The sequence below is a fragment of the Canis aureus genome, chromosome 18 (assembly GCF_053574225.1).
Source record: "Canis aureus isolate CA01 chromosome 18, VMU_Caureus_v.1.0, whole genome shotgun sequence".
Taxonomy (NCBI): Eukaryota; Metazoa; Chordata; class Mammalia; order Carnivora; family Canidae; genus Canis; species Canis aureus.
Window position 1 is genome coordinate 30,963,746 of NC_135628.1, and position 22,628 is coordinate 30,986,373.

A 22,628-nucleotide genomic window follows, 5' to 3' on the forward strand; every position below is an offset into this window, starting at 1 on the left:
CAGCTGATAGAGAATATTTGTGATGTTTTACTAAAATTTCTGGTTCTTTTTAAAGAAAAATTAAGTTTCCTGATTATGTAAATTAAGTTGGAAAAAGAGTTGAGCAAAAATTCATTTAAGTATCTGGGTCTTAAAACTATTTGCTGTAAAATTTGAGTAAAGGGGATTTTAAGATGTGATGAAGTGTTAAGGGGTCCTTTTTTATTCAAGTGATATTTGAATTCCATTTTCCTTACTTAAATGGAACATTATTAAATAGTTTATATTTTGTAGACTTCACTTTGAGTGTTAGTAATAGTTCCTAAAAATGCACATAAAATGAATTGCTAAATATTACTTAACTTTTAAGTCAAACACTATTTTAAACTAAGTCGTTTTTCACCTTTTTTTGAACCAAGTAGTACTTTGTAAAAGTAAAAAATATACATAAGTAAAGTTAATCTCAATGTCCACTTTTGAATTTGTTTTAAAGGAAAACACATTGTAACAATTATTTTGCATTGTTTATATGTATTTTTAATAGAGAAAGTTATTCTCTTAATGCATTAAACACCAGCCTTTTAGGAAATTATTATTTTAACATTCAGGCAGTTTCAACCCTAGCCTTTTCTGATGTTTTAATCTGACCAATCTGGCCCCAGCTATATTGTTCTTTCTCTGATCTCCATTATAAGCAATGTTTGCACAACTAATCTGGCACTAGTAGTTTCCTATTTCCCATTTTTTTTTTTCCCACATGAATGTCTTCATCTTCTCCATCTAAAGAACACATATTTCAGAGCAGGCACTATGCATCACTCACCTGGACATTCTATCTCATGCAGAGCTGCATATTTACCAATTTCAGACTTCAGGAAAGAGTATGGGATCTGAGACCAAAATGATCTAAATTTAAGTCCTGGCTCTGCCACTTTGTACCTATGATCTTGAAAAGTTTTTCCTTGGGCAGCCCGGGTGGCTCGGCAGTTTAGCGCCGCCTTCAGTCCAGGGTGTGATCCTGGAGACCTGGAATCAAGACCCACGTCGGACTCCCTGCATGGAGCCTGCTTCTCCTTCTGCCTGTGTGTGTCTCTCTCTCTCTCTCTCTCTGTGTCTCTCATGAATAAGTAAATATTGAGTTTTCCTCAATTTCCTCTTCTTTAAAATAGGAAGAACTAAGAGTTAACTCATTATTAAGGTTAGCAAATATAATCTTCAAAATATGCCTAGCCCTCTAAACATTTTTGTTCTTCAATGTATGTTTCTTACTTCTCTTCCTAACTACTTTTACCTCTCTTCACAACTACTTACAATAAACTTTTTTTTTGTCTTTATTTCCCCTGTCTCCACCACTCCTTTTAAAAATGGTTCCTTTCTGGTGTCCCTAACTCAAAAACAGCATAAAGACCTGATAGAATTTTACTCACATTTGAAAAAGTCTTGGCAGTGACCCTAGGCAAAAACTAAAAACTGAAAAAAAAAAAAAAAAAAAGGAAAAGAAAGAAAGCAAGCAAGCCAAAACATAACATAACTTAAACTTACTAGAGAAATCACTCATGGCTGTTAGGATCAATTTAAGACCTTATGGTTAATGGTTTTACTTGCAAAATATTCAATGTTTATTTCATTGAATGGGTCAAAGAAGTAGGTCATTTACTTAAAGAATGAATATAATAAGACCTAGGTGGTAGGTCAAATCACCATGAGGTTAGTTGGTTTCACTGGATTTGGTGGCTTTAACTAATTTGTAACTTAAAGCAATCAAATGAGTAACTTATTTAACTCAATCAGAATCCATCTCCACCTGTAAAAAAGAAAAACTCACATTCTAGTCCTGCTTGATATTGTGAATGTAGCCACATTCTTCTTCATGAAAAGCAATACCTTAACTTGCTCATATTGATGGGAACATTGGGAACTCTAAATAGCATTGCCACGATCATGCAGCTTCTGAATGTCTTGCTTCCATAGTATCACATTTTTACCCCAGTAAGGAGCTCAGTGTTTCTTTAACACCTGTTTTATGTCATCTTATATAAATTCCTTTCATTTTACTTACATTGCAAGTGTTCCCTCCTATTGCTCTACTCTCCATAGGGGTGGAGGTATAGCTGGAACATGTTATACTGTGGAAATAACTTCTAAAAAAGCACACTGACAATTGTTATTATTAACACAATTGATCACTAAGTTCTTATGTCTGGAAAAAGAGGGTCAAGACATTGTTAAACAGATCCAGATACTACCAGGCTATCATTAAGATGAAATTTTTGGTGAACAGTTTTCTGGTAGAGGAAATTTTAAATCTCTCTCAGCATTGGTTAGATAAATAGCATAAGAACCTGTTGGCTAACTTACCCATTTATCCTCTTTTGTCCTGCCATTAGTGCCTCAGCCTCCAACCACTAAGTTTTGAGCATTGTGGGAAAGGTTTCATTGGCATCACTTATTGCCATTAAAGCACTTCCCTTCTGAATGTTGGCTGCCAAAGTATGTGGTATCCTGTGGAGCAAGAGGATGAGGACATAGATTGCAGTGAGGCTGAACAGTTTGCACTTCCTAGCAGTGACACCAGACATCAATCTTTCCTAAAGACAGCCGAGAACACATGAATATAAGAACTCTTTAAAAAGAACAAGTGAGGCATTATCCAACCGAAAAAAAAAAAAAAAAAAAAGGCCACCAAAGCATTTTCCTAGTAAGTTTTTCAAGGATGAAAATGCATCGAAATTACTTACGTTGTCATGTTGGTTGTTTTAAGAAACAAATAAAAAAGAAATCTCTATAAGGTAGATATTTATGAGGTTGGAATTATTGATGGTGTAATGTTTGAGAATCATTTAATTGCATCTCAAAGTATGGGTTGCATGTTTTACATGTGCACATCAGCTGGCCTTACAAAGGAATACTAATTTGGTCACAGTTAATCTGTTTCACATGGTCTGTAGCATCAAACGTGACATCATTATAGGAAATCATTTAATGCAACTCTGCAATGCTAGGAGATTTTTTTTTTTTTTTTTTTTTTTTTTTTTTTTGTCATTTGACAAGGTTTCAGACAAGCTGGTCACAAGAAAAGAGAGAATTACTAGGAGAAATGTGTTAAGATCATTGTTTTGACCTATACTAATTTGTTGTGTTATCTAATAGATTTGTGGCTGCTCAAATTTACAATGCACTGCAAAGATCAGAGATCAAGGCAAATTGCTGTAGACTCACAGGCACTAGGCTCTACTGAGAAATGTCTAATATGAGTTGTAGACTTAGATAATATTTTGATTCATGTCTTCTCATTTTAACCAATTTAAATGATCTTCATTGCATGCAGAGTAACTTTAAAATAAGTTTCTGATATTAATGACATCATAAAGTATTTCTAATAATGTGTTTTTGAAATTATATTTAAATAGAATACTACTTTTAGAAAAGAGCAATATTTTCAATAATAAATATGTTTTTTTTGTATTTGACCAGTAAGATTAAGACTAGTTCACAGTACAACCACAAATATTTGGAATAACAGAAAAGAGGGAGAAAGGGGATGCATGCAAGCTTTGACTGACTTCCTTTGGATTTTACTAACAAGTTGAATAATACTACAAGAGAACTCCGTGGATAGTCCTATGTGTTTCAATCACTTTTTGGTTTTCTATTGTGGGGTCTAAAAATATTCAGAGTTTTGTGTAGCTATATAATTGATTTGTTTTTGTTTTTATTGTTTGAAGCTTCTGAAAAGAAAATATGACAAAATGATATATCACATTCATATTCTCCCAGCCTCAAGAGTGTAGCAAAATTATATTTCTTCAAGTGGAGATTAATTTTGTGGAGGGGTAAGCTTAATTATGAGCAAGTGGGGTAGCTCTAGCGGAGACATTCTGCAAATAGTTAAGAAATAGAAAAACAGCCCTCATTATAGATGAATGGGCTCCAAGTTTGATATTTTCACTTCAGGACAAAGGGGCAGCAAGACACCAAATGATAATATTTAATATATACTAAAGGATTAAAAGAGAATTCCTTTAGTATGAAAGCTACCTTATGTAGAATCTGACTGCATCAAATACAGTTTTTTTTTTTTTTCTTTTGGTTTGTTTGGGTTTTTTTTGTTGTTGTTGTTGTTGTTTTTGTTTGTTTGTTTGTTTTGTTTCTTCATGTGCTCTCTCCTATAATTTTTCTAAGGTGTCAAATCTGAAAAAAGAATATCTTAGATTTTATTATTGACCTTCACAAGTAATAATGTATTTTGTGTTACCTTTGCCATTCAACATTTTTTCTTCATATTTTCTCACATGTATGAATGTTCCTTTGAGTAATAAAACCAACTCTTAGGCCTGTTTGTTGCTGTGTATTAGAAGAAAACATCACAAGCTTATGTGCAGTTATTTTAAAAAATTATTTATAAAGACATATTGATTTTTGTCCTGAATATTTGCTAAGCCCTGCATAATTATCTAAAGAGAGGTCAGAAGGATACAAAAAGGCACTGAGATCTGCTTCAAAGTTTTCCTGGGTTATTGTCTCCCTTGCTTGTGTGGCCAAGATGATGGTGACACCATTAAGAAGGAAAGGACAATAGGGGATGGAAAGCAAGACAATGAAATAAATTCAAAGCATAATATGTATGGAATTCACCCCCCCAAAGGAATTCAGACTCAGAAGTCAAAAGAGACCCGTAGACTAAAGTATTTCAAAGTCATCAACTTTTGGATAAGCAATGATTTGAAGTAATTTCAGGTAACAGCACAGCATGAAAAACAGCAAGTGCAAGGAGCAAAGAAAAATGAGTTAGTCCCTTTAAATATGTAACTAAAGGGGAAGAGGTCAGGGAAATACTCCTGGCCTGAAAAAAGAAAGAGGAGAAATGAGAGCAAGGGGAAAGGAATGCAAAGGAAGAGGTTTTCAAGACAGATGCAGTGGTCGGATGTTTCAGAAAGTTCAAATAAAATGACACCTAAAAGAGGTCTTCAGTTTTGATAAGGAAGGAGACAATAAGGATTTTGGAGATAAATAAGTGATATTCAGAATGAGCTTAATGAATAGGAGGTAAGGAAGTAAAGAAACTGCTCTTTTAAGATATTTGAGATAAAAACAAATTAAAGAAATGGAAGGTCCAAGAATCATGTTTTACAAAGTGGACTGTTTGGTTATGATTGAAATTAGGGAAAAGGTATCAGTGTAAAGGGAAAGGGAAACTTTAAAAAGCATTGATTTCACTAATGAAAATACATATTATTTAGCACATAAAACAGTGTGACTTGGTAGTGACTACTACTCAAATAAGCCAATTTTTGATAAACCCAGTTTGAATCAAGAAAAATATATTGGTGTCTACTATTGCAAAGACACAATGAGGTGCTGTAGAAAATACAAAGATGGACAAATTAATCTCATTAAGAAACCCATAATATAGAAGAGAATGCAAAATAGTAGAGTATTTGTGATGTTAGATGCCTAGGAATAATAAAGATTTTGTAATAATTGTGGCCAGAAGGGCTAGAAAATGACATAGGTAGTGGTCCTTGAGAGATTAAGAATATTTTGACAGGTCTTACACACAGAGGATTGTGAAAATGCTGAGAATGGAGAGTACACAGAAAAGAGGAGAGGGAGGCTACATAATTTTTCATTTTTTTGATATAACAAACTTACTCTTCTGGTTTTACATTAATCATTACAAATATGTAAAAACAACTCTTATTTTGTTGGTTGTACAAAGCAGGCTGTGGGCTGGATTTGGCCCATAAATTAATGCTGACCCTTATACTACATTGTGAATAGTCTAAGGGTAGCATATCTTACACATAGATGTCACAGTGAATATTATATTTCTTTTTTTAAAAGATTCTATTTATCCGTGAGAAACACACACACACACACACACACACACACACACACGGAGAAGGAGAGAGAGAGAGAGAGAGAGAGTCAGAGACACAGTCAGAGGGAGAAGCAGTCTCCCTGCAGGGAGCCCAATGTGGGACCCAATCCTGGGACCCCAGAATCTCACCCTAAACTGAAGGCAGACACTTTAATCACTGAGCCACCCAGGCATCCCTATTATATTTCTTTATTGTATTGAGACACTGGGGCCTCAGTCTACGAAAGCAGGCATGGGTTATGAAAGGGAAGGAGGTGATATAGTAGATTGATGGGAAGCCAATAGTGGAATCTCACTGGAAATGGCAGGGAGAAAAAGGCATGATCAAATGTACAATAGTCATATTACAAGGTACAATAGTCATATTACAAGATCAGAAACAGGAATTATGGGCAGAAAACAATGAATTCAGTTAGGAAATGGCATTTTGGTTTGAAAGTCATATAGCAAGAGGGTCATATTTGGGGAATCCAACAGGTAGACTAGGAGGTTACCCCATTAGAATAGTACAGCATATGTTCCCACATAGCCACTTTCATCTTTCAATGCCCAAAGGTCAAAGAATATTACATAAACCTCTTTCTCCAGTAGCAATAAGACAAGGTAGTCCTTGGCATTCTTCCTCTTAAATGAGACATACGTTCAGATTTAAGGAATACTTTGAAGGAGAGGAGGAAAGGGCAAAATAACTTATCAAAGTAACAACATTCAGTTGTAAGCTGTGTCAGCAAGTGGTAATAACAGAGTGAGGAACAACAGTTCCCAATGTACAAAATGAAATCTATCAGATATAGACAATGCCCTCAAAAACCAGTAACAATGCTAATCTAAGTCAGAATGACATCATTCACAAAGGATACACTGACTTGTTCAATTGGGACCTTCAGTTCCGATTCAATGTGGCACCTTCATTGGACACCATAGTATTTCTCATATATCCAGTGATATTGAAAGTTTCTGACATAAAAACCATACTCATTTGCTATGACACAGTAAAAATTAGTTTCAAAATGTGACGATGAATTTTAAGATCAATAGTAAGCTCTTATTATTGGCAGAGAGATACTGGTAAGTTTTTGTTGTTGTTGACAGGTAATTTACTCATGAGGTTTATCAAAGAGAGAATGAAGACAGATTGCAACCACTTTCTAACGAGTGGTTTCAATGCCATTTTTCCTTGATCTCTGTCTTCCTGACAAACTCCTGGTTGTTTTGCTTTCCTATTCACTTCCTTATGTTGCTCTCTTTTTTAACTTTGGAAGTTATTTGTTCTTAGATTCTGTGACCTGTGGAGACAAATTAATAAATCATTGTTCCAGGGCAGCCTGGATGGCTCAGCAGTTTAGCGCCACCTTCAGCCCAGGACGTGATCCTGGAGACCCGGTATCAAGTCCCACATCGGGCTCCCTGCATGGAGCCTGCTTCTCCCTCTGCCTGTGTCTCTGACTCTCTCTCTCTCTCTCTCTCTCTCTCTCTCTCTCTCGAATAAATAAATAAATAAATAATTTTAAAAAATCATCGTTCCAAACATAATACAGCAGAAGCTCATTGTGTCTCACAACAGGCAAGCATGGGGCACAGGAGTGTCACAGAGTGCATGCTAAACCTAGCTAACTCTATTGACGTAAAGAAAACGCTTCTCCCATGATTTCTGACCCCTGATTTTACTGGTTGGGTTATTATGAATGCCAAATATACATCATTAAATACTCTGGAAAATTCCTTGTTTTTAATCTATGAAGTTGTGTGCCTTTTTTTGAATAAATTTTAAGACTCTCATAATAAAAATCACTAACTTTATCAAAACCCAAATCATGACTTTTATGTGGTTCCTGACAACCGGGACCCTCTAGGACTAGAGTTTGGTTTTATTCAATGGATAAGTAATTTTTATGAGACTTAAGCATTGTCAAATTTGTGGTTATTTTGAAATATAATACTGTTAACTTTTGCTCAAATGATTTTTATCTAAGTCTGCCAACATTTTCAGTTAGGGATAGTGTCCTTATGGACATGGCTAATTTTCCACATGATTGAAAGGTATGGGAATCTCTCTCAGCCAAAAATATCTCTTCATTGACCTATTATATTTCTGGAAATTTCACTATGTATACCACTTAAGAATTTTAGTTTAATGATATCTTTTCTACTGAGGAAGAGCTCTTTCCATGGGTCAGAAGTGATATAAGTCAGGATTCTGTAGCAGATTACTCAGTCCATGGCCTAGGCCCCAGGAAGTATAAGTTTGAACTAAACATACCTAGGTGGTCACTTAGTCTTGATCAATATCTATACACAAACCAACTAGGAGTAGAGGAATATAAATGGAGAATGATGGAGCTTAGAGAAAGAAGATACATTGAAATCAAGCTGTCTTATTTATAGCATTACTTTCAGGCAACCCTGGATATAATCTTGTAACAGAATAGACAGTAAAGTCATCAGAATGAAGTTAGGAATGACTCCAGGTAGCAGAGGAAAGAGTGGGAAAACCCAGAGGAAATGTTTTGGATTTTCTATAACCATCACTTTTAAGCAGTCATTTTGGAAGTTTAGTGATAATAAAATGTTACCTTGAGCTGCGCTAGTTGGAGGTTGCATTTAGAAGCATAGGAACCAGTTTCCTCAGTATGCTATGACGTACTTTCCCTGTAGAAATGAGTCGGTAGGAAGAACTGGGTGATGGAGAACATAGTTTGTAGTAAGGTCACTGACATTAATGGTTACCATATCACATCCACATGTATTAGGAGCAAAAGTTACTAGTGGGAATGTAGGAGAGTTAGTTCACTGAGTTGTCACAAATCCCAGTGATTTAATGCAATAAGGATTTATTTCTCACTCACATTCTGGTTAAATATGGGTGAGTGAGGGGACCCTACTCCGTGCTATCATTCAGACATCCAAGATCCTTCCATCTTTCGTTTGTCTTTGCATACAGAACCCAGGGCACCAGCATCCTCTGCTGAATATTTTATATGTTGTTTGCAGTTGAAGGGGAACAGAGAGAGTGGAGGAGGTACAGCTGCTCTTTACCTCATCCTGAGATCATATACAATATTTCTACTCCCACTTCATCACTGAGAATCAGTCACAACACCCACTGAGGGATAGTGGGGGTAAAAAATATAGTTTCTGCAACTGATAACAAAATTATTAACTAATAATAATAATTACTCACCTTAGGCAAATTATTAGATCTCATTGTATCTCCATTTCTTCCTCTATAAAATGGAAACCATACAATTACTATCTTCTAATGTAGTTGTGAGTAACATATGAATTAGTACGTGTGATGTGTTTAAATATTGCCTGGTACATGTTAATATGTGTTTATAATTATTGCTGTTGATATTATTAATATATATATAACTTTGGGTAAAAAGAGGGAGGGACTTTTCTGACTATTCTAACCATTGAGTCAAATATGCAATGATCAAAAGCTGATTTGCATGAGATACTGTGAAATCTCATTTCCAGGAAATTTTGAGAATAGACAATAAAGGAAGTTAGGAAAGTGGTCAGTCACTTAAAAGGAGGGAAGATAATATCTTCTTAAGTTCTACAGAAGCCCTGGTTATAATAATCTTTAAGAAGTTTTTATAGAATATTGACTACAAAGTGATGCAGAACATATGCACTTCATACAGAATTATATTTATCTTAAGGTACATAAAACTTTCCTGGACCACTCAATTCTTTCTATACCTTGTTAAAAATTTCTTTTTGGCTGTAGTTTCTTTGAGGAATTTTTTTTCTATTTTTTTTATATTAGAATACCTAAACAAATATTTGTACATAGTAGAGATTTCATAGAGTAGTGCTAAATAAGCCTTTATTTTTAAAAATTTACAATTTAAATGTAATCTTATTAGGTTTAATCTTAATTTTTAGACCTTCCCAAATGGCTTTAAAGGAATACAACTGACATAAATGTGGACATATGAAAATTCTAAAGTTTTAAAATTATATTTCTCATTTGTAATGCAAGTGAATATGGTAGGTCGTAATAACACACTTATCAATATGATTTTGATTAATTTTACCGTTTTTTTCAAATAACTCAATAATAAGCTTTACATTTTTGCTTATGCATTGTATAGAAAAGAAGTTTAGATTGGAAAATAATATAAATCCTAATGGATTATTTTTTACTTCATACTGAAAAGCTGTATCTGCTTCTTTTTTGCTTTGTTTAAATTTTAAAAGAATATAAACACAGAAATAGAGAATGCTCATTCTAAAAACTTACATGATTGAATTTAAAAGCTTCCATTGAATATAAATTTTTAAAAACATATTGAAGTTGTGATTCCTAGAAAGTTTAGAATGACTATTTAGTGTTTGTGACAACTTTAGTGCCATAAAGTTAGTTCCTCTAAAGAAATAATTTAGTATCTACATGTTGCTAAACATTCAGATAAGAAGAGAAAAATCTGGTCAATTCTGTATATGAACAGTTTCTGTGATGCTGAACATCTAGATATGTGCAAACGTGTTGATCAAGAATTGTGGAGGTCCAGCCAACTTGTTCATTTTTCCTCATTGATTTGACATTTTTAGATATACTTAGTAATTTGTATTTTTATTAATTGGGCAAAGGACAGATTAGAATAAGATACAACAAATATTAGTCTCGATGAATGAATTGATATTGTCATCAATTTTATCATGACAATTTCATTTGCTGCTATAGCAAGAGCATGAAGTTGTGTTGATAAAATTGATGATGCTGGTAATTCATTCAATGAGTAGAGAATAGGAAGGTAAGTGAGAGTATGTTCATTGTTATTCACTGGCTATAATATTTTCCGATTAGACTTTAGTTTAATAGCTTGAATCTTTTACTTTCTGTTTGCTTAACTCAATAAATTTCTTGAAATAATTTATCAATCCTGCTTATCTGTTGGGAAGAGATTGTACAAACTTTTGAAGGATTCACTTATATCTGGCATATTCAAATTCAAAGTGACGATTGTTTTCATTTTTAAAAAGGAGAAGTTCAATGGTTTATAGTGTTAGATTTCTTGTCAAAGGGAATAGGTAGTTGTCCCTATTCAAAGTCAGCATTTAAGTGTGCACATTGAACACCTTAATGTCCTTAACTTATTGGAAATTATCATCTAAGACCCAGAGAAAACTTGGACCCAAGTACCACCATTTCTGAAAGAAAAAAAAAATCCAAGAAGGATGTGAATATATTAAATAAATCGCTGCTGAAAGAGAAGGAAAAAAAAATCTTTCCTTTAGTGAAACAATTTTTCCCTTCACTCTCTCAATTTCATTTTTAAAAAATTTTAAAAGATTTTATTTATTTATTCATGAGATACAGAGAGAGAGAGAGAGAGAGACAAAGACATATGCAGAGAGAGAAGCAGGCTCCATGCAGGGAGCCCCATGTGGGACTCAATCCCAGGACTCCAGGATCACACCCTGGGCCAAAGGCAAACGCTCAACCGCTGAGCCACCCAGGAGTCTCCTCATTTTTATTATTAATAAAATTAAAAAATTAAACTAGACAGTTCTGTGAGACTCTTTGCAGTTCTCATGTTCCATAGTCAACATAAATACTAATGTGGCTATAAGGTGTTACTATCACCCCTTTCTTGGTGCCAAGCATCACTAACATTTTACAAATATGCCTCTTACATTTCTGCCTTCATAACTTGAGGGCTTTCCAAATTATGAGAGAAGGCAACATCATCACTCCCCAAAGATGCCCCAAGACTTTCTGGCCTGTCCACTAATGAAGATTAAATAGCTATCCTGTACCTGTTAAAATTTCTTGTAGACCTATGTTTATGGCTCAGATTAACCTACAGGGTTATTCTCTCCATCCATAGAGGCAAGACACTTATTTAGACAAAATATTTATTTAGATACATTTTAGATGTATAACACACATAGACTTTGTTAGCTTCCAGACACAAATTTCTCATCATTCTGAAAATTTTCCCCAAAGTAACACTGTTCTTTGTTATATATGTTAAAAATATCCTTTAATAAAACTCTCGAGTATTTATATTGTGTTTAATCAAAATTAAGACTTTTTTTCATCATAAGACTCTTAAAAAATGAAGAGTCAAGGAGAAAATGTTTGCAAATCACATATCTAATAAAGGACTTGTATGAAGATTATATAAGATTTCTGAAAGTTGAAAAATAAGAAAATAACTCAATTAAAACATGGGCACAAATTTTGAATAAATAGTTCAAAGGACATATACAGATGGCAAATGACTACATGGAAAGCTAATCATAGTCATTAGCCATTATGTCAATGAAAATTAAAACTTCAATGTGACACAATTACATAGATATTAAAATGCTATGAAATAAATGAATTAAAAATAAAATTAATAATGTCAAGTGTTGCCAGAAATGTGGAGCAAATGTAACTCTCATACAATCCTTGTGATAATACAAAAAGGCACAGCCATTTTGGGAAATGGTTGGACTATTTCTTTAGAAGCTAAATGTAAAAATACCACACAGCTCAGTAATCTCACTCCTAGGTATTTGTCCAAGTGAAATGAAACTTATGTTCAGAGAAAAACTATATGAGAATGTTTATAGGTGCTTTATTTGTAATTGCCCCAAACTGGAAGCAACTAAAATGTTCTCCAGCTACTGAATGAATAAAAACAAAACAGTAAGTGTGATGTGACCATGGAAATGGAATACTATTTGGCAAAAAAAAAAAAAAAAAAAAAAGGAACAAACTACTGATAAATATAGCAAAATGGAGAAATCTGCAATGCATTATGCTAAGTGAAAGAAACCAGACTCAAAAGGCTAAATACCATAATTCATTTATACGACATTCTCAAAAAGGCAAAACTATAGGAAAGAATTCAAATCATTGGATGCAAGACACTGGGAGAATGAGGCCAAAGAGGATTGACTACTATATTATATACTTCTTTGTAACACATTAGTGGTTTATCTCACAGTCTCTGTGGGTCTGGAATCTGGGCACAGCTTCGTTGAGTGCTTCTGGCTCATGATCTTTCATGAGGTTGTAGTTAAGTAGTTAAGCTGTCTGCTAGCTGCAGTGTTATATGAAGGATCAGCTAGGAGAAGATCTGCTTCCAAACTCACTTACATGGTTGTTGGCAGGATTCAGTTCCTTGTAGATTGATCTGAGATGCTTAGTTCCTCACCGGTTAACTTGAGGCCTCTCCTAATTCCCTACTATATATGCTTTTCCAAAAGGCAGTTCACAACATGGCAGCTAACTTTCCTCAGAGCATATGAGAGTATGAGAGAGTACCCGAGACTTAAGCCTCTTTTTACAACCTGATATCAGAAATGACATCCCATCACCTTTGCCAAAATTATATTCATTGGACAGGAATTATTAAATCTAGCCTATGATCAAAAAGAGGGATTACACAAGAGATGAACATCCTACAAGGGCAGGAATCATTGGGGGCCATCGTAGAAGCTACCTCCATAGGCAATACTCTGGATCCCAGTGATTCATTTTTCTGCTACATTCAAAACATCCTCACCTCCAAGGTCCCAAGAGTTTCATCCCATTACATTATCAGTTCCAGAAACTCATCATCTGAACAGGGAGCCATGTTTAATTCTACTTGCCACAACCACAACCACAAAGTACAATGAAAATTTTTTTGGTTGGTCAAAACTATTCTGTATCTTAATTATGATTATGCACCTATACTTGTTTGGTAAAAACTCATATTACCCACTACTTAAAGGGATAAGTTTCATTGCCTGTAAGATGTACTTCAGTTTTAAAAAATATAGAAACAGGGATCCCTGGGTGGCGCAGTGGTTTAGCGCCTGCCTTTGGCCTAGGGCGCGATCCTGGAGACCCAGGATCAAATCCCACGTCGGGCTCCCGGTGCATGGAGCCTGCTTCTCCCTCTGCCTATGTCACTGCCTCTCTCTCTCTCTCTCTCTCTATCATAAATAAATAAAAAAATTTAAAAAAAAATATAGAAACAGTTAACAAACTCAACAATATAACACACACAAACACATATATTACATTTAATTTTGACCAAATTGAATGATTAGTCAATTTATTAATAAAATACACTTCTGCAAATATATGTTTTAATACTGGTAGACAGCATAACTGTTTCTAACTATATCATTGAAAAGCCATAATAACATACCAAATGCTTGTAAAAATCAGTAATTCTCTTATAGAAAAATAAAATTGTTATAGGCTACAACTTGTAATTACATTAGTTATTTGATAGACTTTTGTTCTTAAAATATCATTTTTTCCTCGTTAATATTTGTTTTTGTTCCTTAGAACAGATAATTGATCAATTAAAATATTAGGGAAAGTGAACATATTTGTAAATGCGTCATTATTATATTTTCATTTTGTTTATAAAAGAACTATTGAAACAGTTTTCTATAAAATGCATTTTTATAACCACTTGGAAAATGATTTACTTCAAGTAAAGTGCGTAAACAGTGAGAAAAAAAATCTTATATTTTTTTCTTGTTTTTCCTAGTTTTGAAAAGTGACAGAAGTAAGGCAGTAGGATCCAGTTACTGTACCCTGTTTATACAGCTGTACTTCATTGAACGAAGTCTTGTGTTACACACAGTTTGTGATAGGAAGTAAATGCTTTTAAAACAACTAAAGAGATAGGTCTTTAACCTCCACCTTTGCGGATTCTTTGTTCCACCATTTAGCTTCTGTGGGAGTTATAGGAAGTAATTTAAATATGTGTTTTTACTCTCTAATTGAGCCTCATTTGATTAGCTCATTCCCTCTGATCTCAATATGGATGCAGTATGAGTTTTTAAAGCACATCCTTAAAAGTGCAACAAATTTTTTTAAGTCTATAATTAATAGGTCCTGAAATTTTAATAATGGGTATGTTCTAAAGAGAAGGTGGTGTTTTAATTATTTCAGGGTCTCACTCTGTAAGGAGATTTTAAAGATTTGGGAGATTCAACAAATTTATTACCTCTTAATAAACTTCTGTACAATATCTGAAGATACCAAGTGCCACAGGATTCTTAGTATATCTCTTATTTATAGCTGTATAAACCAGTCAATGAATCAGAGATTAAGGTTCTAGGTTATTTCAAAGATTGTACCTGGAAAGTTAGAGGTCATTCTGGTGAAGTAGTTTTCAAAAAAAAAAAAAAAAAAGAAGTAGTAGTTTTCATTTGTATAAGAGCAATTTCCTCAATTGCTTGGGTGAAAATATAGGGTCATTACTAGGAATAATTAAAATGTCAAACAATCAGGATCAAATTATATATAAATTTATGGCTTATGAAAATACTTGCCCCCCCTTGAAAGTATACAACTTTTAACAACAATGACTTATGATGGGGCCCTTTATTCATAATTCTGTTCATAATTTTTCCCTTTTCACAGAATTAAGTCCTTCTTATATCTGAGCTATTATTTATTTACCAAAATTCTTTTTGTCCCTACACAGACTGTCCAAAGAGTTTTCATTTCCTCAATAAATGGCAGAGAAGTCCACCCAGATTGACAGGGGGATGGAATATATATATATATATATATATATATATATATATATATATATATTCCATGATTTTCATCAAATCTTCTAACAAATTATTCTACTATGTGCCAGGTATTTTAACTACTAGTTTATGGCAGTTGTAAAGGCAAATAACCAGGGGCACCTGGGTGGCTCCGTTAGTTAAGCATCTGACTTTTGTTTTGGCTCAAGTCATGATCTCAGGGTCCTGAGATCTAAATCAAGCCCTATGGCAGACTCTGTGCTGTGCATGGAGCCTGCTTAAGATTCTTTCTCTTCCTTTCCCTCTGTTCTTCTTCCCTTCCTCTTTCCTCCTCCTCCCACTCTGGTGCTCCCCTCTGTGCACTCTCTCTTATATAAAAAAAAAAAAAAAAAGACCCATAACCCAATATTTCCACTCTTAAGTTCACTGTTCAGTCTCCATGCATGGAAAATTAAAAGATTTAATTTCTAACCTATACAGGCATGTATATAGTGATTACATCACAGGGTTAATTCTATATCCTATATTTGTAGCAAAAAAACTTAATTATAGTTAGTTTAGCTAAGAACATATTTTCTTTTAACTGAATAGACTATAATGTGGTATCTGTAATTCTGGTAGGAAATAAAAAGTAGGCACAAAATGAAAAAATGTGGGCTTGTTCTATCTACTTAGAAGGTCATTATAGTGGTCTATTGTAGAAAAAACAACTATCCCTTTGGGATGTAAATGAATTGCAAGGCAGTATGTGGGCAACCTGCATAATACTTGATGAAAATAAACAATTTACATTTCCTTTTTTATTATAATTATGGACAGCAATTATATGAGAATATTTTAGGAGTGATAGTGTTTTGGTAAGGTATAGGAAGAGCTATATGTATTAACTAATATATTTCTGTAAAAAAAAAAAAAGAAATATTAAGTCCTGGAACCAAATATTACTCTGCTTTGCCTTTTATTCCAATAGATTTTAAGACTTCTTAAAAAACCATCAGGAAGGAACTTCATGTAATATTTCATTCCAATATTTATCCACCAATTTCTCCCATGACATTATTCTTCTTTAATTATAAATATATTATCAGATACTGAAGACTCATCACTATCCATTGACAGTATTGTTACAATATTCACAACTTTTATGATTTATCATATTATAATAATAGCAAGTATAAATTTTGGAAATCATTTTAGCTGGCTGGAGGCATTTAATTATATCATATACACTGTACATACTTATTTTCTATGTTTCAATTTTCTTATTTGTTTGTAGTTTATACCCTCTCTGTTTCCAAAAATCATTTGAAGCAGCTTACTTTAATTATAAGTATATTGGCTAGGTTTTTCAGAGATGTTCCAGATTTTTCTTCCTCACTTAACAAGAACAGCATACATAACTGAAAATGTGAGTTGCTTTGTTCTTATTCTCATGGCTCATTTCAAATTATGTGTTTTGCAGAGGTTAATATTATGTGGGCTGGACACCAAACCCACCACAGTTCTGAAGACTATAACTTATCCACAGCACTGAGACAATCTGTTCTCCAAATATATACTTCCTGGGTAAGTTGTATAAAATTGAATAAACGTGATAACATAATACATTTTTTAAAGTCTCAATTGTTTCTATTTCCTGCAAGTAAGCTAAAGAAAATGTTTTACTAAAATGCTTTTCTCTCCTTTTATAAAGCAAGACACATAATGAAGCAAGTAATGTTTTGCAATGGTAGTCTTTTATTTGACAAAATAAAACTAAAGAAAGCAAAACAACAAAAAACTTAATCTTGAGGTATTAAGCAAGGTGAGAGATTGTCAATTTTTTAATTTACTATAACATGAGATTGGTATATGGACAATATCTCAATTCAGATATAAGCAAACAAAGATTTCATTTGAAATTTTTAAAACCAGGTTTTAAAAATTCAGTTCCCATTTCTGCATGCTTAAGTGAAATCTACTTTTTTTTTTTTTGCTTTTCATTTACATATTAGAGCAGTTCATATGAGGTTCAATATAAATTTTGGCTCTAAAATATTTTTGCACAAGGAAATGAGCAGAATAACGAAAACCAGAAATAACCTCTAGTTTGAAGTTTCTTCTGATTCATTGGGCAAACCTGACCCACTCGGTAATAGCCCTCATTTGTGATTGTCACTCTTTAGATTTCCATAGCTGTCCAAAATACTGCTGCTTAGGGGCATATTGAGCTCAGAGGTCAGAGTTATTGGGATACCTGGCTGGCTTAGTCAGTAGAGCATCTGGCTCTTGATTTGGAGGTCATGAGTTTGAGCACTCATGGGTATAGATATTGCTTTAAAAAAAAAAAGAAAGTCAGAGTTATTGATGTATAAATGCTATTAACTATAACTTATAATGATCTAACATTTGTATGGTTAATTTTTTATAGTTTGAGGGGCACTTGTGGATATCATTTATTGAATACTTTCTGTGCACCAATCTTCTAATATCTCTTTAAGCATTAACTTATTTGATCTTCGTGGCAAATTTAAGACACAGGTACTATTACAACCCTCATTTTAAAATGATGAAACTGAGTTCATAGTTGAGTCATGAAACTAACAAAGAGTTGAATTTGAACTCATTCACCCTGGCTGTAGGATCCCCAATCTTATCCTCACACTAAATACTCTTCTGTTTGTCTCTATAGTATTTTTCACTTGTGTTACTGCATTAGATAAAGTGCTACTATTATCAGGGAACCAAAGATCAGTGAGGTTAAGTACACAGCCAATAAGTGACAAAGCCCCATGTTTGATACTAGGTGTCTCATAACAGGTAAAAATACATACACTGGCTTGTGTTATAACTCAAACAGCAGCATAGGCAAAACAAATCTATGAGCCAGTGATAGTACAAATACATTTGTTTAAAGAGATATTAAAAGAAATCCACCCTCTCTCCCACATACCACATACCACACACCTGTGTTACAGCTTGCGTTAATTTTCTAGGACCGCCATGACAAAGTATCACAAACTGTATAGCTTAGAACAACAGAAATGTGTTGTCTCGTAGTTCTGGAAGCCAGTAGTCTGAAATTATTGTTGTCAGGGCCATGGTCAGCCCTAAAGACTCTGGGGAAGGACTTTTCTAGTCCTGTCTGTGAAATTTTCAGTTTCTGATAGTTCCTTGGCTTTTGGGAGCATAATGTCAGCCTTCACATGGTGATCTCCCCATGTCTATGTCCAAATTTCTCTTTTTTATATGTAAGGACACCAGTCATTTTGTATTAGGCCAACCCTTCTCCATTATGAGCACTATCTTAACTGATTATATTGTAAGGACTCTATTTCCAAATAAGGTCAAATTCTGAGGTATTAGGCAATAGGATTTCAACACATGAATTTTTGGGGAAACACAGTTCAATGCATAACATGCTCTAAGCAACATAGGTGGAAAAAAATATATATATATATTCTATATATATATATAGAATATATATATATATATATATATATATATATATATATATATATTCCATCTCCTTATAGCTTGTGCTGGAACTCTGGATGATTCAATGGAAAGAAAATACTACCCCTTTCACAGCTGCATAGCTCAAGACTAGTTTAGAGCTCTAGTGAATTAAGGAAACAGATCCCAGATGGAGGGGAGGGATATTGACTATCCTCCCTTCATAAGAAATAGCTTCATTAATACAAACTTTTATTATCCTGTACAAAACAGGCTGGATATGTGACTGATTAAAATAGTAATCTCAGAAATCTTTATTCCCTCCTGAGTTACATATTTCTCTTTGCATAAAGATAACTCAGCCTCTAGTACTTACATTTTGGAGGAGAAAGCCTCCAAGAAAAGATGTAGCTATATTTGAAATTGCTCCAGGGAACTCAAATGTAGTGAGTGAGTTGGTTGTCTGAGGAATTATCAAATGAAAATTGTTATCAGAACATCATAGACTTCAGAACTAGAAGAAAACCAGGAGACAATATATTTAAATCAGCCCCTTTAAAAACTACAAAAATGAATCTCAGAGGAGCCTGCTACATCATACAGTATTGAACATTGCTGGTTGGAATTTGAGTCCAGACATCTGACTTCTAGTTTATGATAATCTTTATCCTGATTTCATTTGTGCCATTCCCCCTATTAAGTCAATGCACTCAAAGTTACAGATTAGTGAAAGCCTAAGTAAAATGCAGGTTCACACCTATTTATTGCCAGTATAAATCCCTTTTACAACCTCATATCATCTTGCCAACGACACAAAATATGCTGAGTAAGGAAATGAGCACTGGGAATGCATCAGCAACTGCTAATTTGGAGTAGGGGAAGGAGCAGGGGCATTTGCAGTGTGGGAAATGGAAGGTAGAGATTGTGAATCAGTCTGAGTTTTTGTCTAGCATTTGTAGTTCTGTTAGAAGAGAGCATAGATGGTTTAAGTGTCTGATGGTTAACAATCTGTAATAGGTCTTTCTAGACATTAAAATCAAAGAGTACCATCAGGATTTTTTCATTTTCTTTGAGCCTTTTGTAAGATTCTTTTCATTAGCACTGCTGTGTAAGGTTTATAACTTGGTAGTTACTAAGGTAACAGTATATTTTAGAACATATAATACATGTCTTTGAAGAGAGAATTAATTTGTAAAATGAAAAGCAAAATTAATTTCAGAGTGCTTTTCTTTGATATTACTATGAGAATTATGGTGACAGACCTGTCATTTAAAGTAGTTAACAACAATAATTCAGCTTTCAAGAATTTCTAACCATATTTTTTGCACTTTTTAAAATCCAGTTTTAACCTTAGTTTTAACATTACTCAACCAAAAAGAATTGCAATGGGTGGAGTAACACTTTAAATGGGCTTTATTTACTATACTCTGGAATAGGTGGTTTTGCATGTTACTTCAGTCTTTTGTGACATATCTTAATTAATATAACTATTAAAACTTGATAGTCTCTCCAAATAATAAAATGTGTCTAGATCTACAGATATGTTATATATAACAGTGTCAGGACTAACATTTCATTTTCTTCCAGCTTTATTCAGATAGAATACCTGAATGCTATAGGTTATATTCAATGCATAGCTAGAGAAGTGCTACAAAAATAACAGAATGGAATATGTCAAAGGGTTACAAGAGCCAGCTTGAGAGAACTCCCAAAAGCCAAAATCTGGAACAATTTGAACAACAATATAACATAATGTGGAGTTATATATAATCCAAAGCATTAAATAAATATCTTTGAAATCAGTCCATACTGATATAGATAAATGATTGAATAACTAAATAAATGGGGACAAATATTTAGGAGACAAATTCCTTTAAAGAATTCCAAAAGAATTCCAGATAACATACACAGATACTTCCCTGTCCCCAGAAAATGTGCTTACACCAGTCCTGTGACTGTGGACTATACTGAGTAACTCTTGGTCCAAGAATAGAGAATGCATAAGGGCCAATAGTAATGTAATGGGACAGATGGTGGCTACACTTGTGCTGAACATAGCATTATGTATAGATTTAGCAAATCAGTAAGTTGCATACTTGAAACTAATGTAACATTGTGTGTCAACTATATTCAGATCAAAACAAACAAACAAAACAGACACACATTCACCAAAAAGAAAAAGAGACAAAGGGTGAAATGGCAAGGGGGGGCTGACTTTAGAACACACAATCTCAGATAAAGTTAACATTTAACAGTGATATCTTGATAACATATACCATTTGATAAGACTTGATAATAATGTCCTATTAAATGGCCCTTCTCCCCTGTGGTATTTATCACCAAAACCCATAGCCCCAGGCTTTAACCATGAGAAAAGACATTTGCCAAACCCAAACTGAGAGGCATTCTACAAAATATGTAACCTAATGCTCTTCAAAAGTACAAAATGAAACACAAGTGACATCTAAGAAACTGTCACAGATCAGAAGAGCCTATAAGATGTAAAAACTATGTAATAATGCATCCTGGATGGGATCCTAAAACAGAAAAAGAACATTAGGGGAGAAAAACTAGTGATATCTAAATAAGGTGTAGAGTTTAGTGGAGTCTGATTAATAGTAATGTACCAATTTGTTTCTTAGTTGTGGCAATACAGCACAATATAATGTTAACAAGAGAAACTGAATGGAGAGTATGTAGCAAGTCTGTACTACCTTTGTAATTCTTTTACAAATATAAAACTTATAAAAATATTTATTAAAAAATATAACTACATCTAGTAGCTACATTTTCCCAGAGCCACTATGAAAAATGTAGCAACTCTAGAAAACCCAAAACCAGCCAAACAAAACCCCTTAGAATCAGCAGCAATAGTCATTGATTCCTGGGGTGCCTAAAGCATCATAAAGAACAGTGATCTAGCTGGTACAATATTATCTGTTTAAATATTTTTTAAAATATTTTATTCATTTATTCATGAGAGATGCAGAGACATAGGCAGAGGGAGAAGTAGGATCCCCACAGGGAACCTGTAGGGGAATTGATCCCAAGCCAAAGGCAGATGCTCAAACACTGAGCCACCCAGGCACCCCTAAAGATTTCATTTGTTTGTTTGTCTGTTTATTGAAAGAGAGAGAGAGTGATAGCATGATCTGGAGGAGGGGCAGAGGGAAAGGAGAGAGAGAGAGAGAATCCTAAGTCAACTCTGCACTCAGCGAGTGCTCGATTCCATGACCCCAGATCATGACCTGAGCCAAAACCAAGAGTCATTCAATCAACTAAGCCACCCAGGCACCCCCAGCCATTACTATTTTAAATTGGTTCTACAGCAACTCTTTATTTTTCCATTTTTAATCCCTCAATCCATTACCCAATGTTACCTTTCCAGAACGCTAGCTCTGAACAAGCTAAATTGCTCTATAGCTTTGAGAGAGGAATTTCATAGACTCCCTGCCACATGCAGAGGAGGTCAAAACCTGTTCCCACTTCTGTCTCTAATCTCATCTTCCACAATCTCCCATTGTCACCTCATCTTCAGTTAACAATTTTCAGTTCCCTAAATCTACTCTGTCATAATGTCTTGATATGTCATTGCCCATGCAGTTACCTCTGCTAGGAAAATTGTTGCTTCTTTACCCCTGATTGTTATAGCCTTCAAGACTCAATTCCTTCTTCTCTACACATGCTTTTCTAACTTTGCCTAGGTTTCTTTTATTTTCTATAAAACCCCTGCATATCTATCTTATAATATCTATTTTTTGCATTATTGCTTTTCATGCCTGCCCATAAACTTTAAAAGTATTTTTCACGAGTATCTCTAAACTGCCTGATGCAGTCA

The 22,628-nt window shown here is 34.0% G+C and overlaps 1 protein-coding gene and 1 long non-coding RNA gene across 5 annotated transcripts in view; one reads left to right on the forward strand and one right to left on the reverse strand.

Annotated features, from left to right (window-relative positions):
- Positions 1-22,628, forward strand: part of AGMO (alkylglycerol monooxygenase) — a 344,214-nt gene that overhangs the window by 108,127 nt on the left and 213,459 nt on the right. For all 3 annotated transcript variants that reach the window (XM_077856706.1, XM_077856705.1, XM_077856704.1), the window contains exon 4: positions 16,818-16,921. In XM_077856706.1, coding sequence (XP_077712832.1) covers positions 16,818-16,921 — 104 coding nt within the window. The remainder of the gene's footprint in view (positions 1-16,817; positions 16,922-22,628) is intronic.
- On the reverse strand, positions 803-22,287 carry LOC144288821 (uncharacterized). 2 transcript variants are annotated; one of them, XR_013356819.1, is made up of 6 exons: positions 22,171-22,287; positions 19,167-19,304; positions 17,592-17,669; positions 9,042-9,084; positions 8,434-8,509; positions 803-2,481 (listed from the first exon to the last, which is right to left on the reverse strand). It is a non-coding gene; the product is annotated as an uncharacterized LOC144288821 (long non-coding RNA). The 2 variants fall into 2 exon arrangements; XR_013356818.1 differs by having other exon boundaries at positions 8,434-8,535.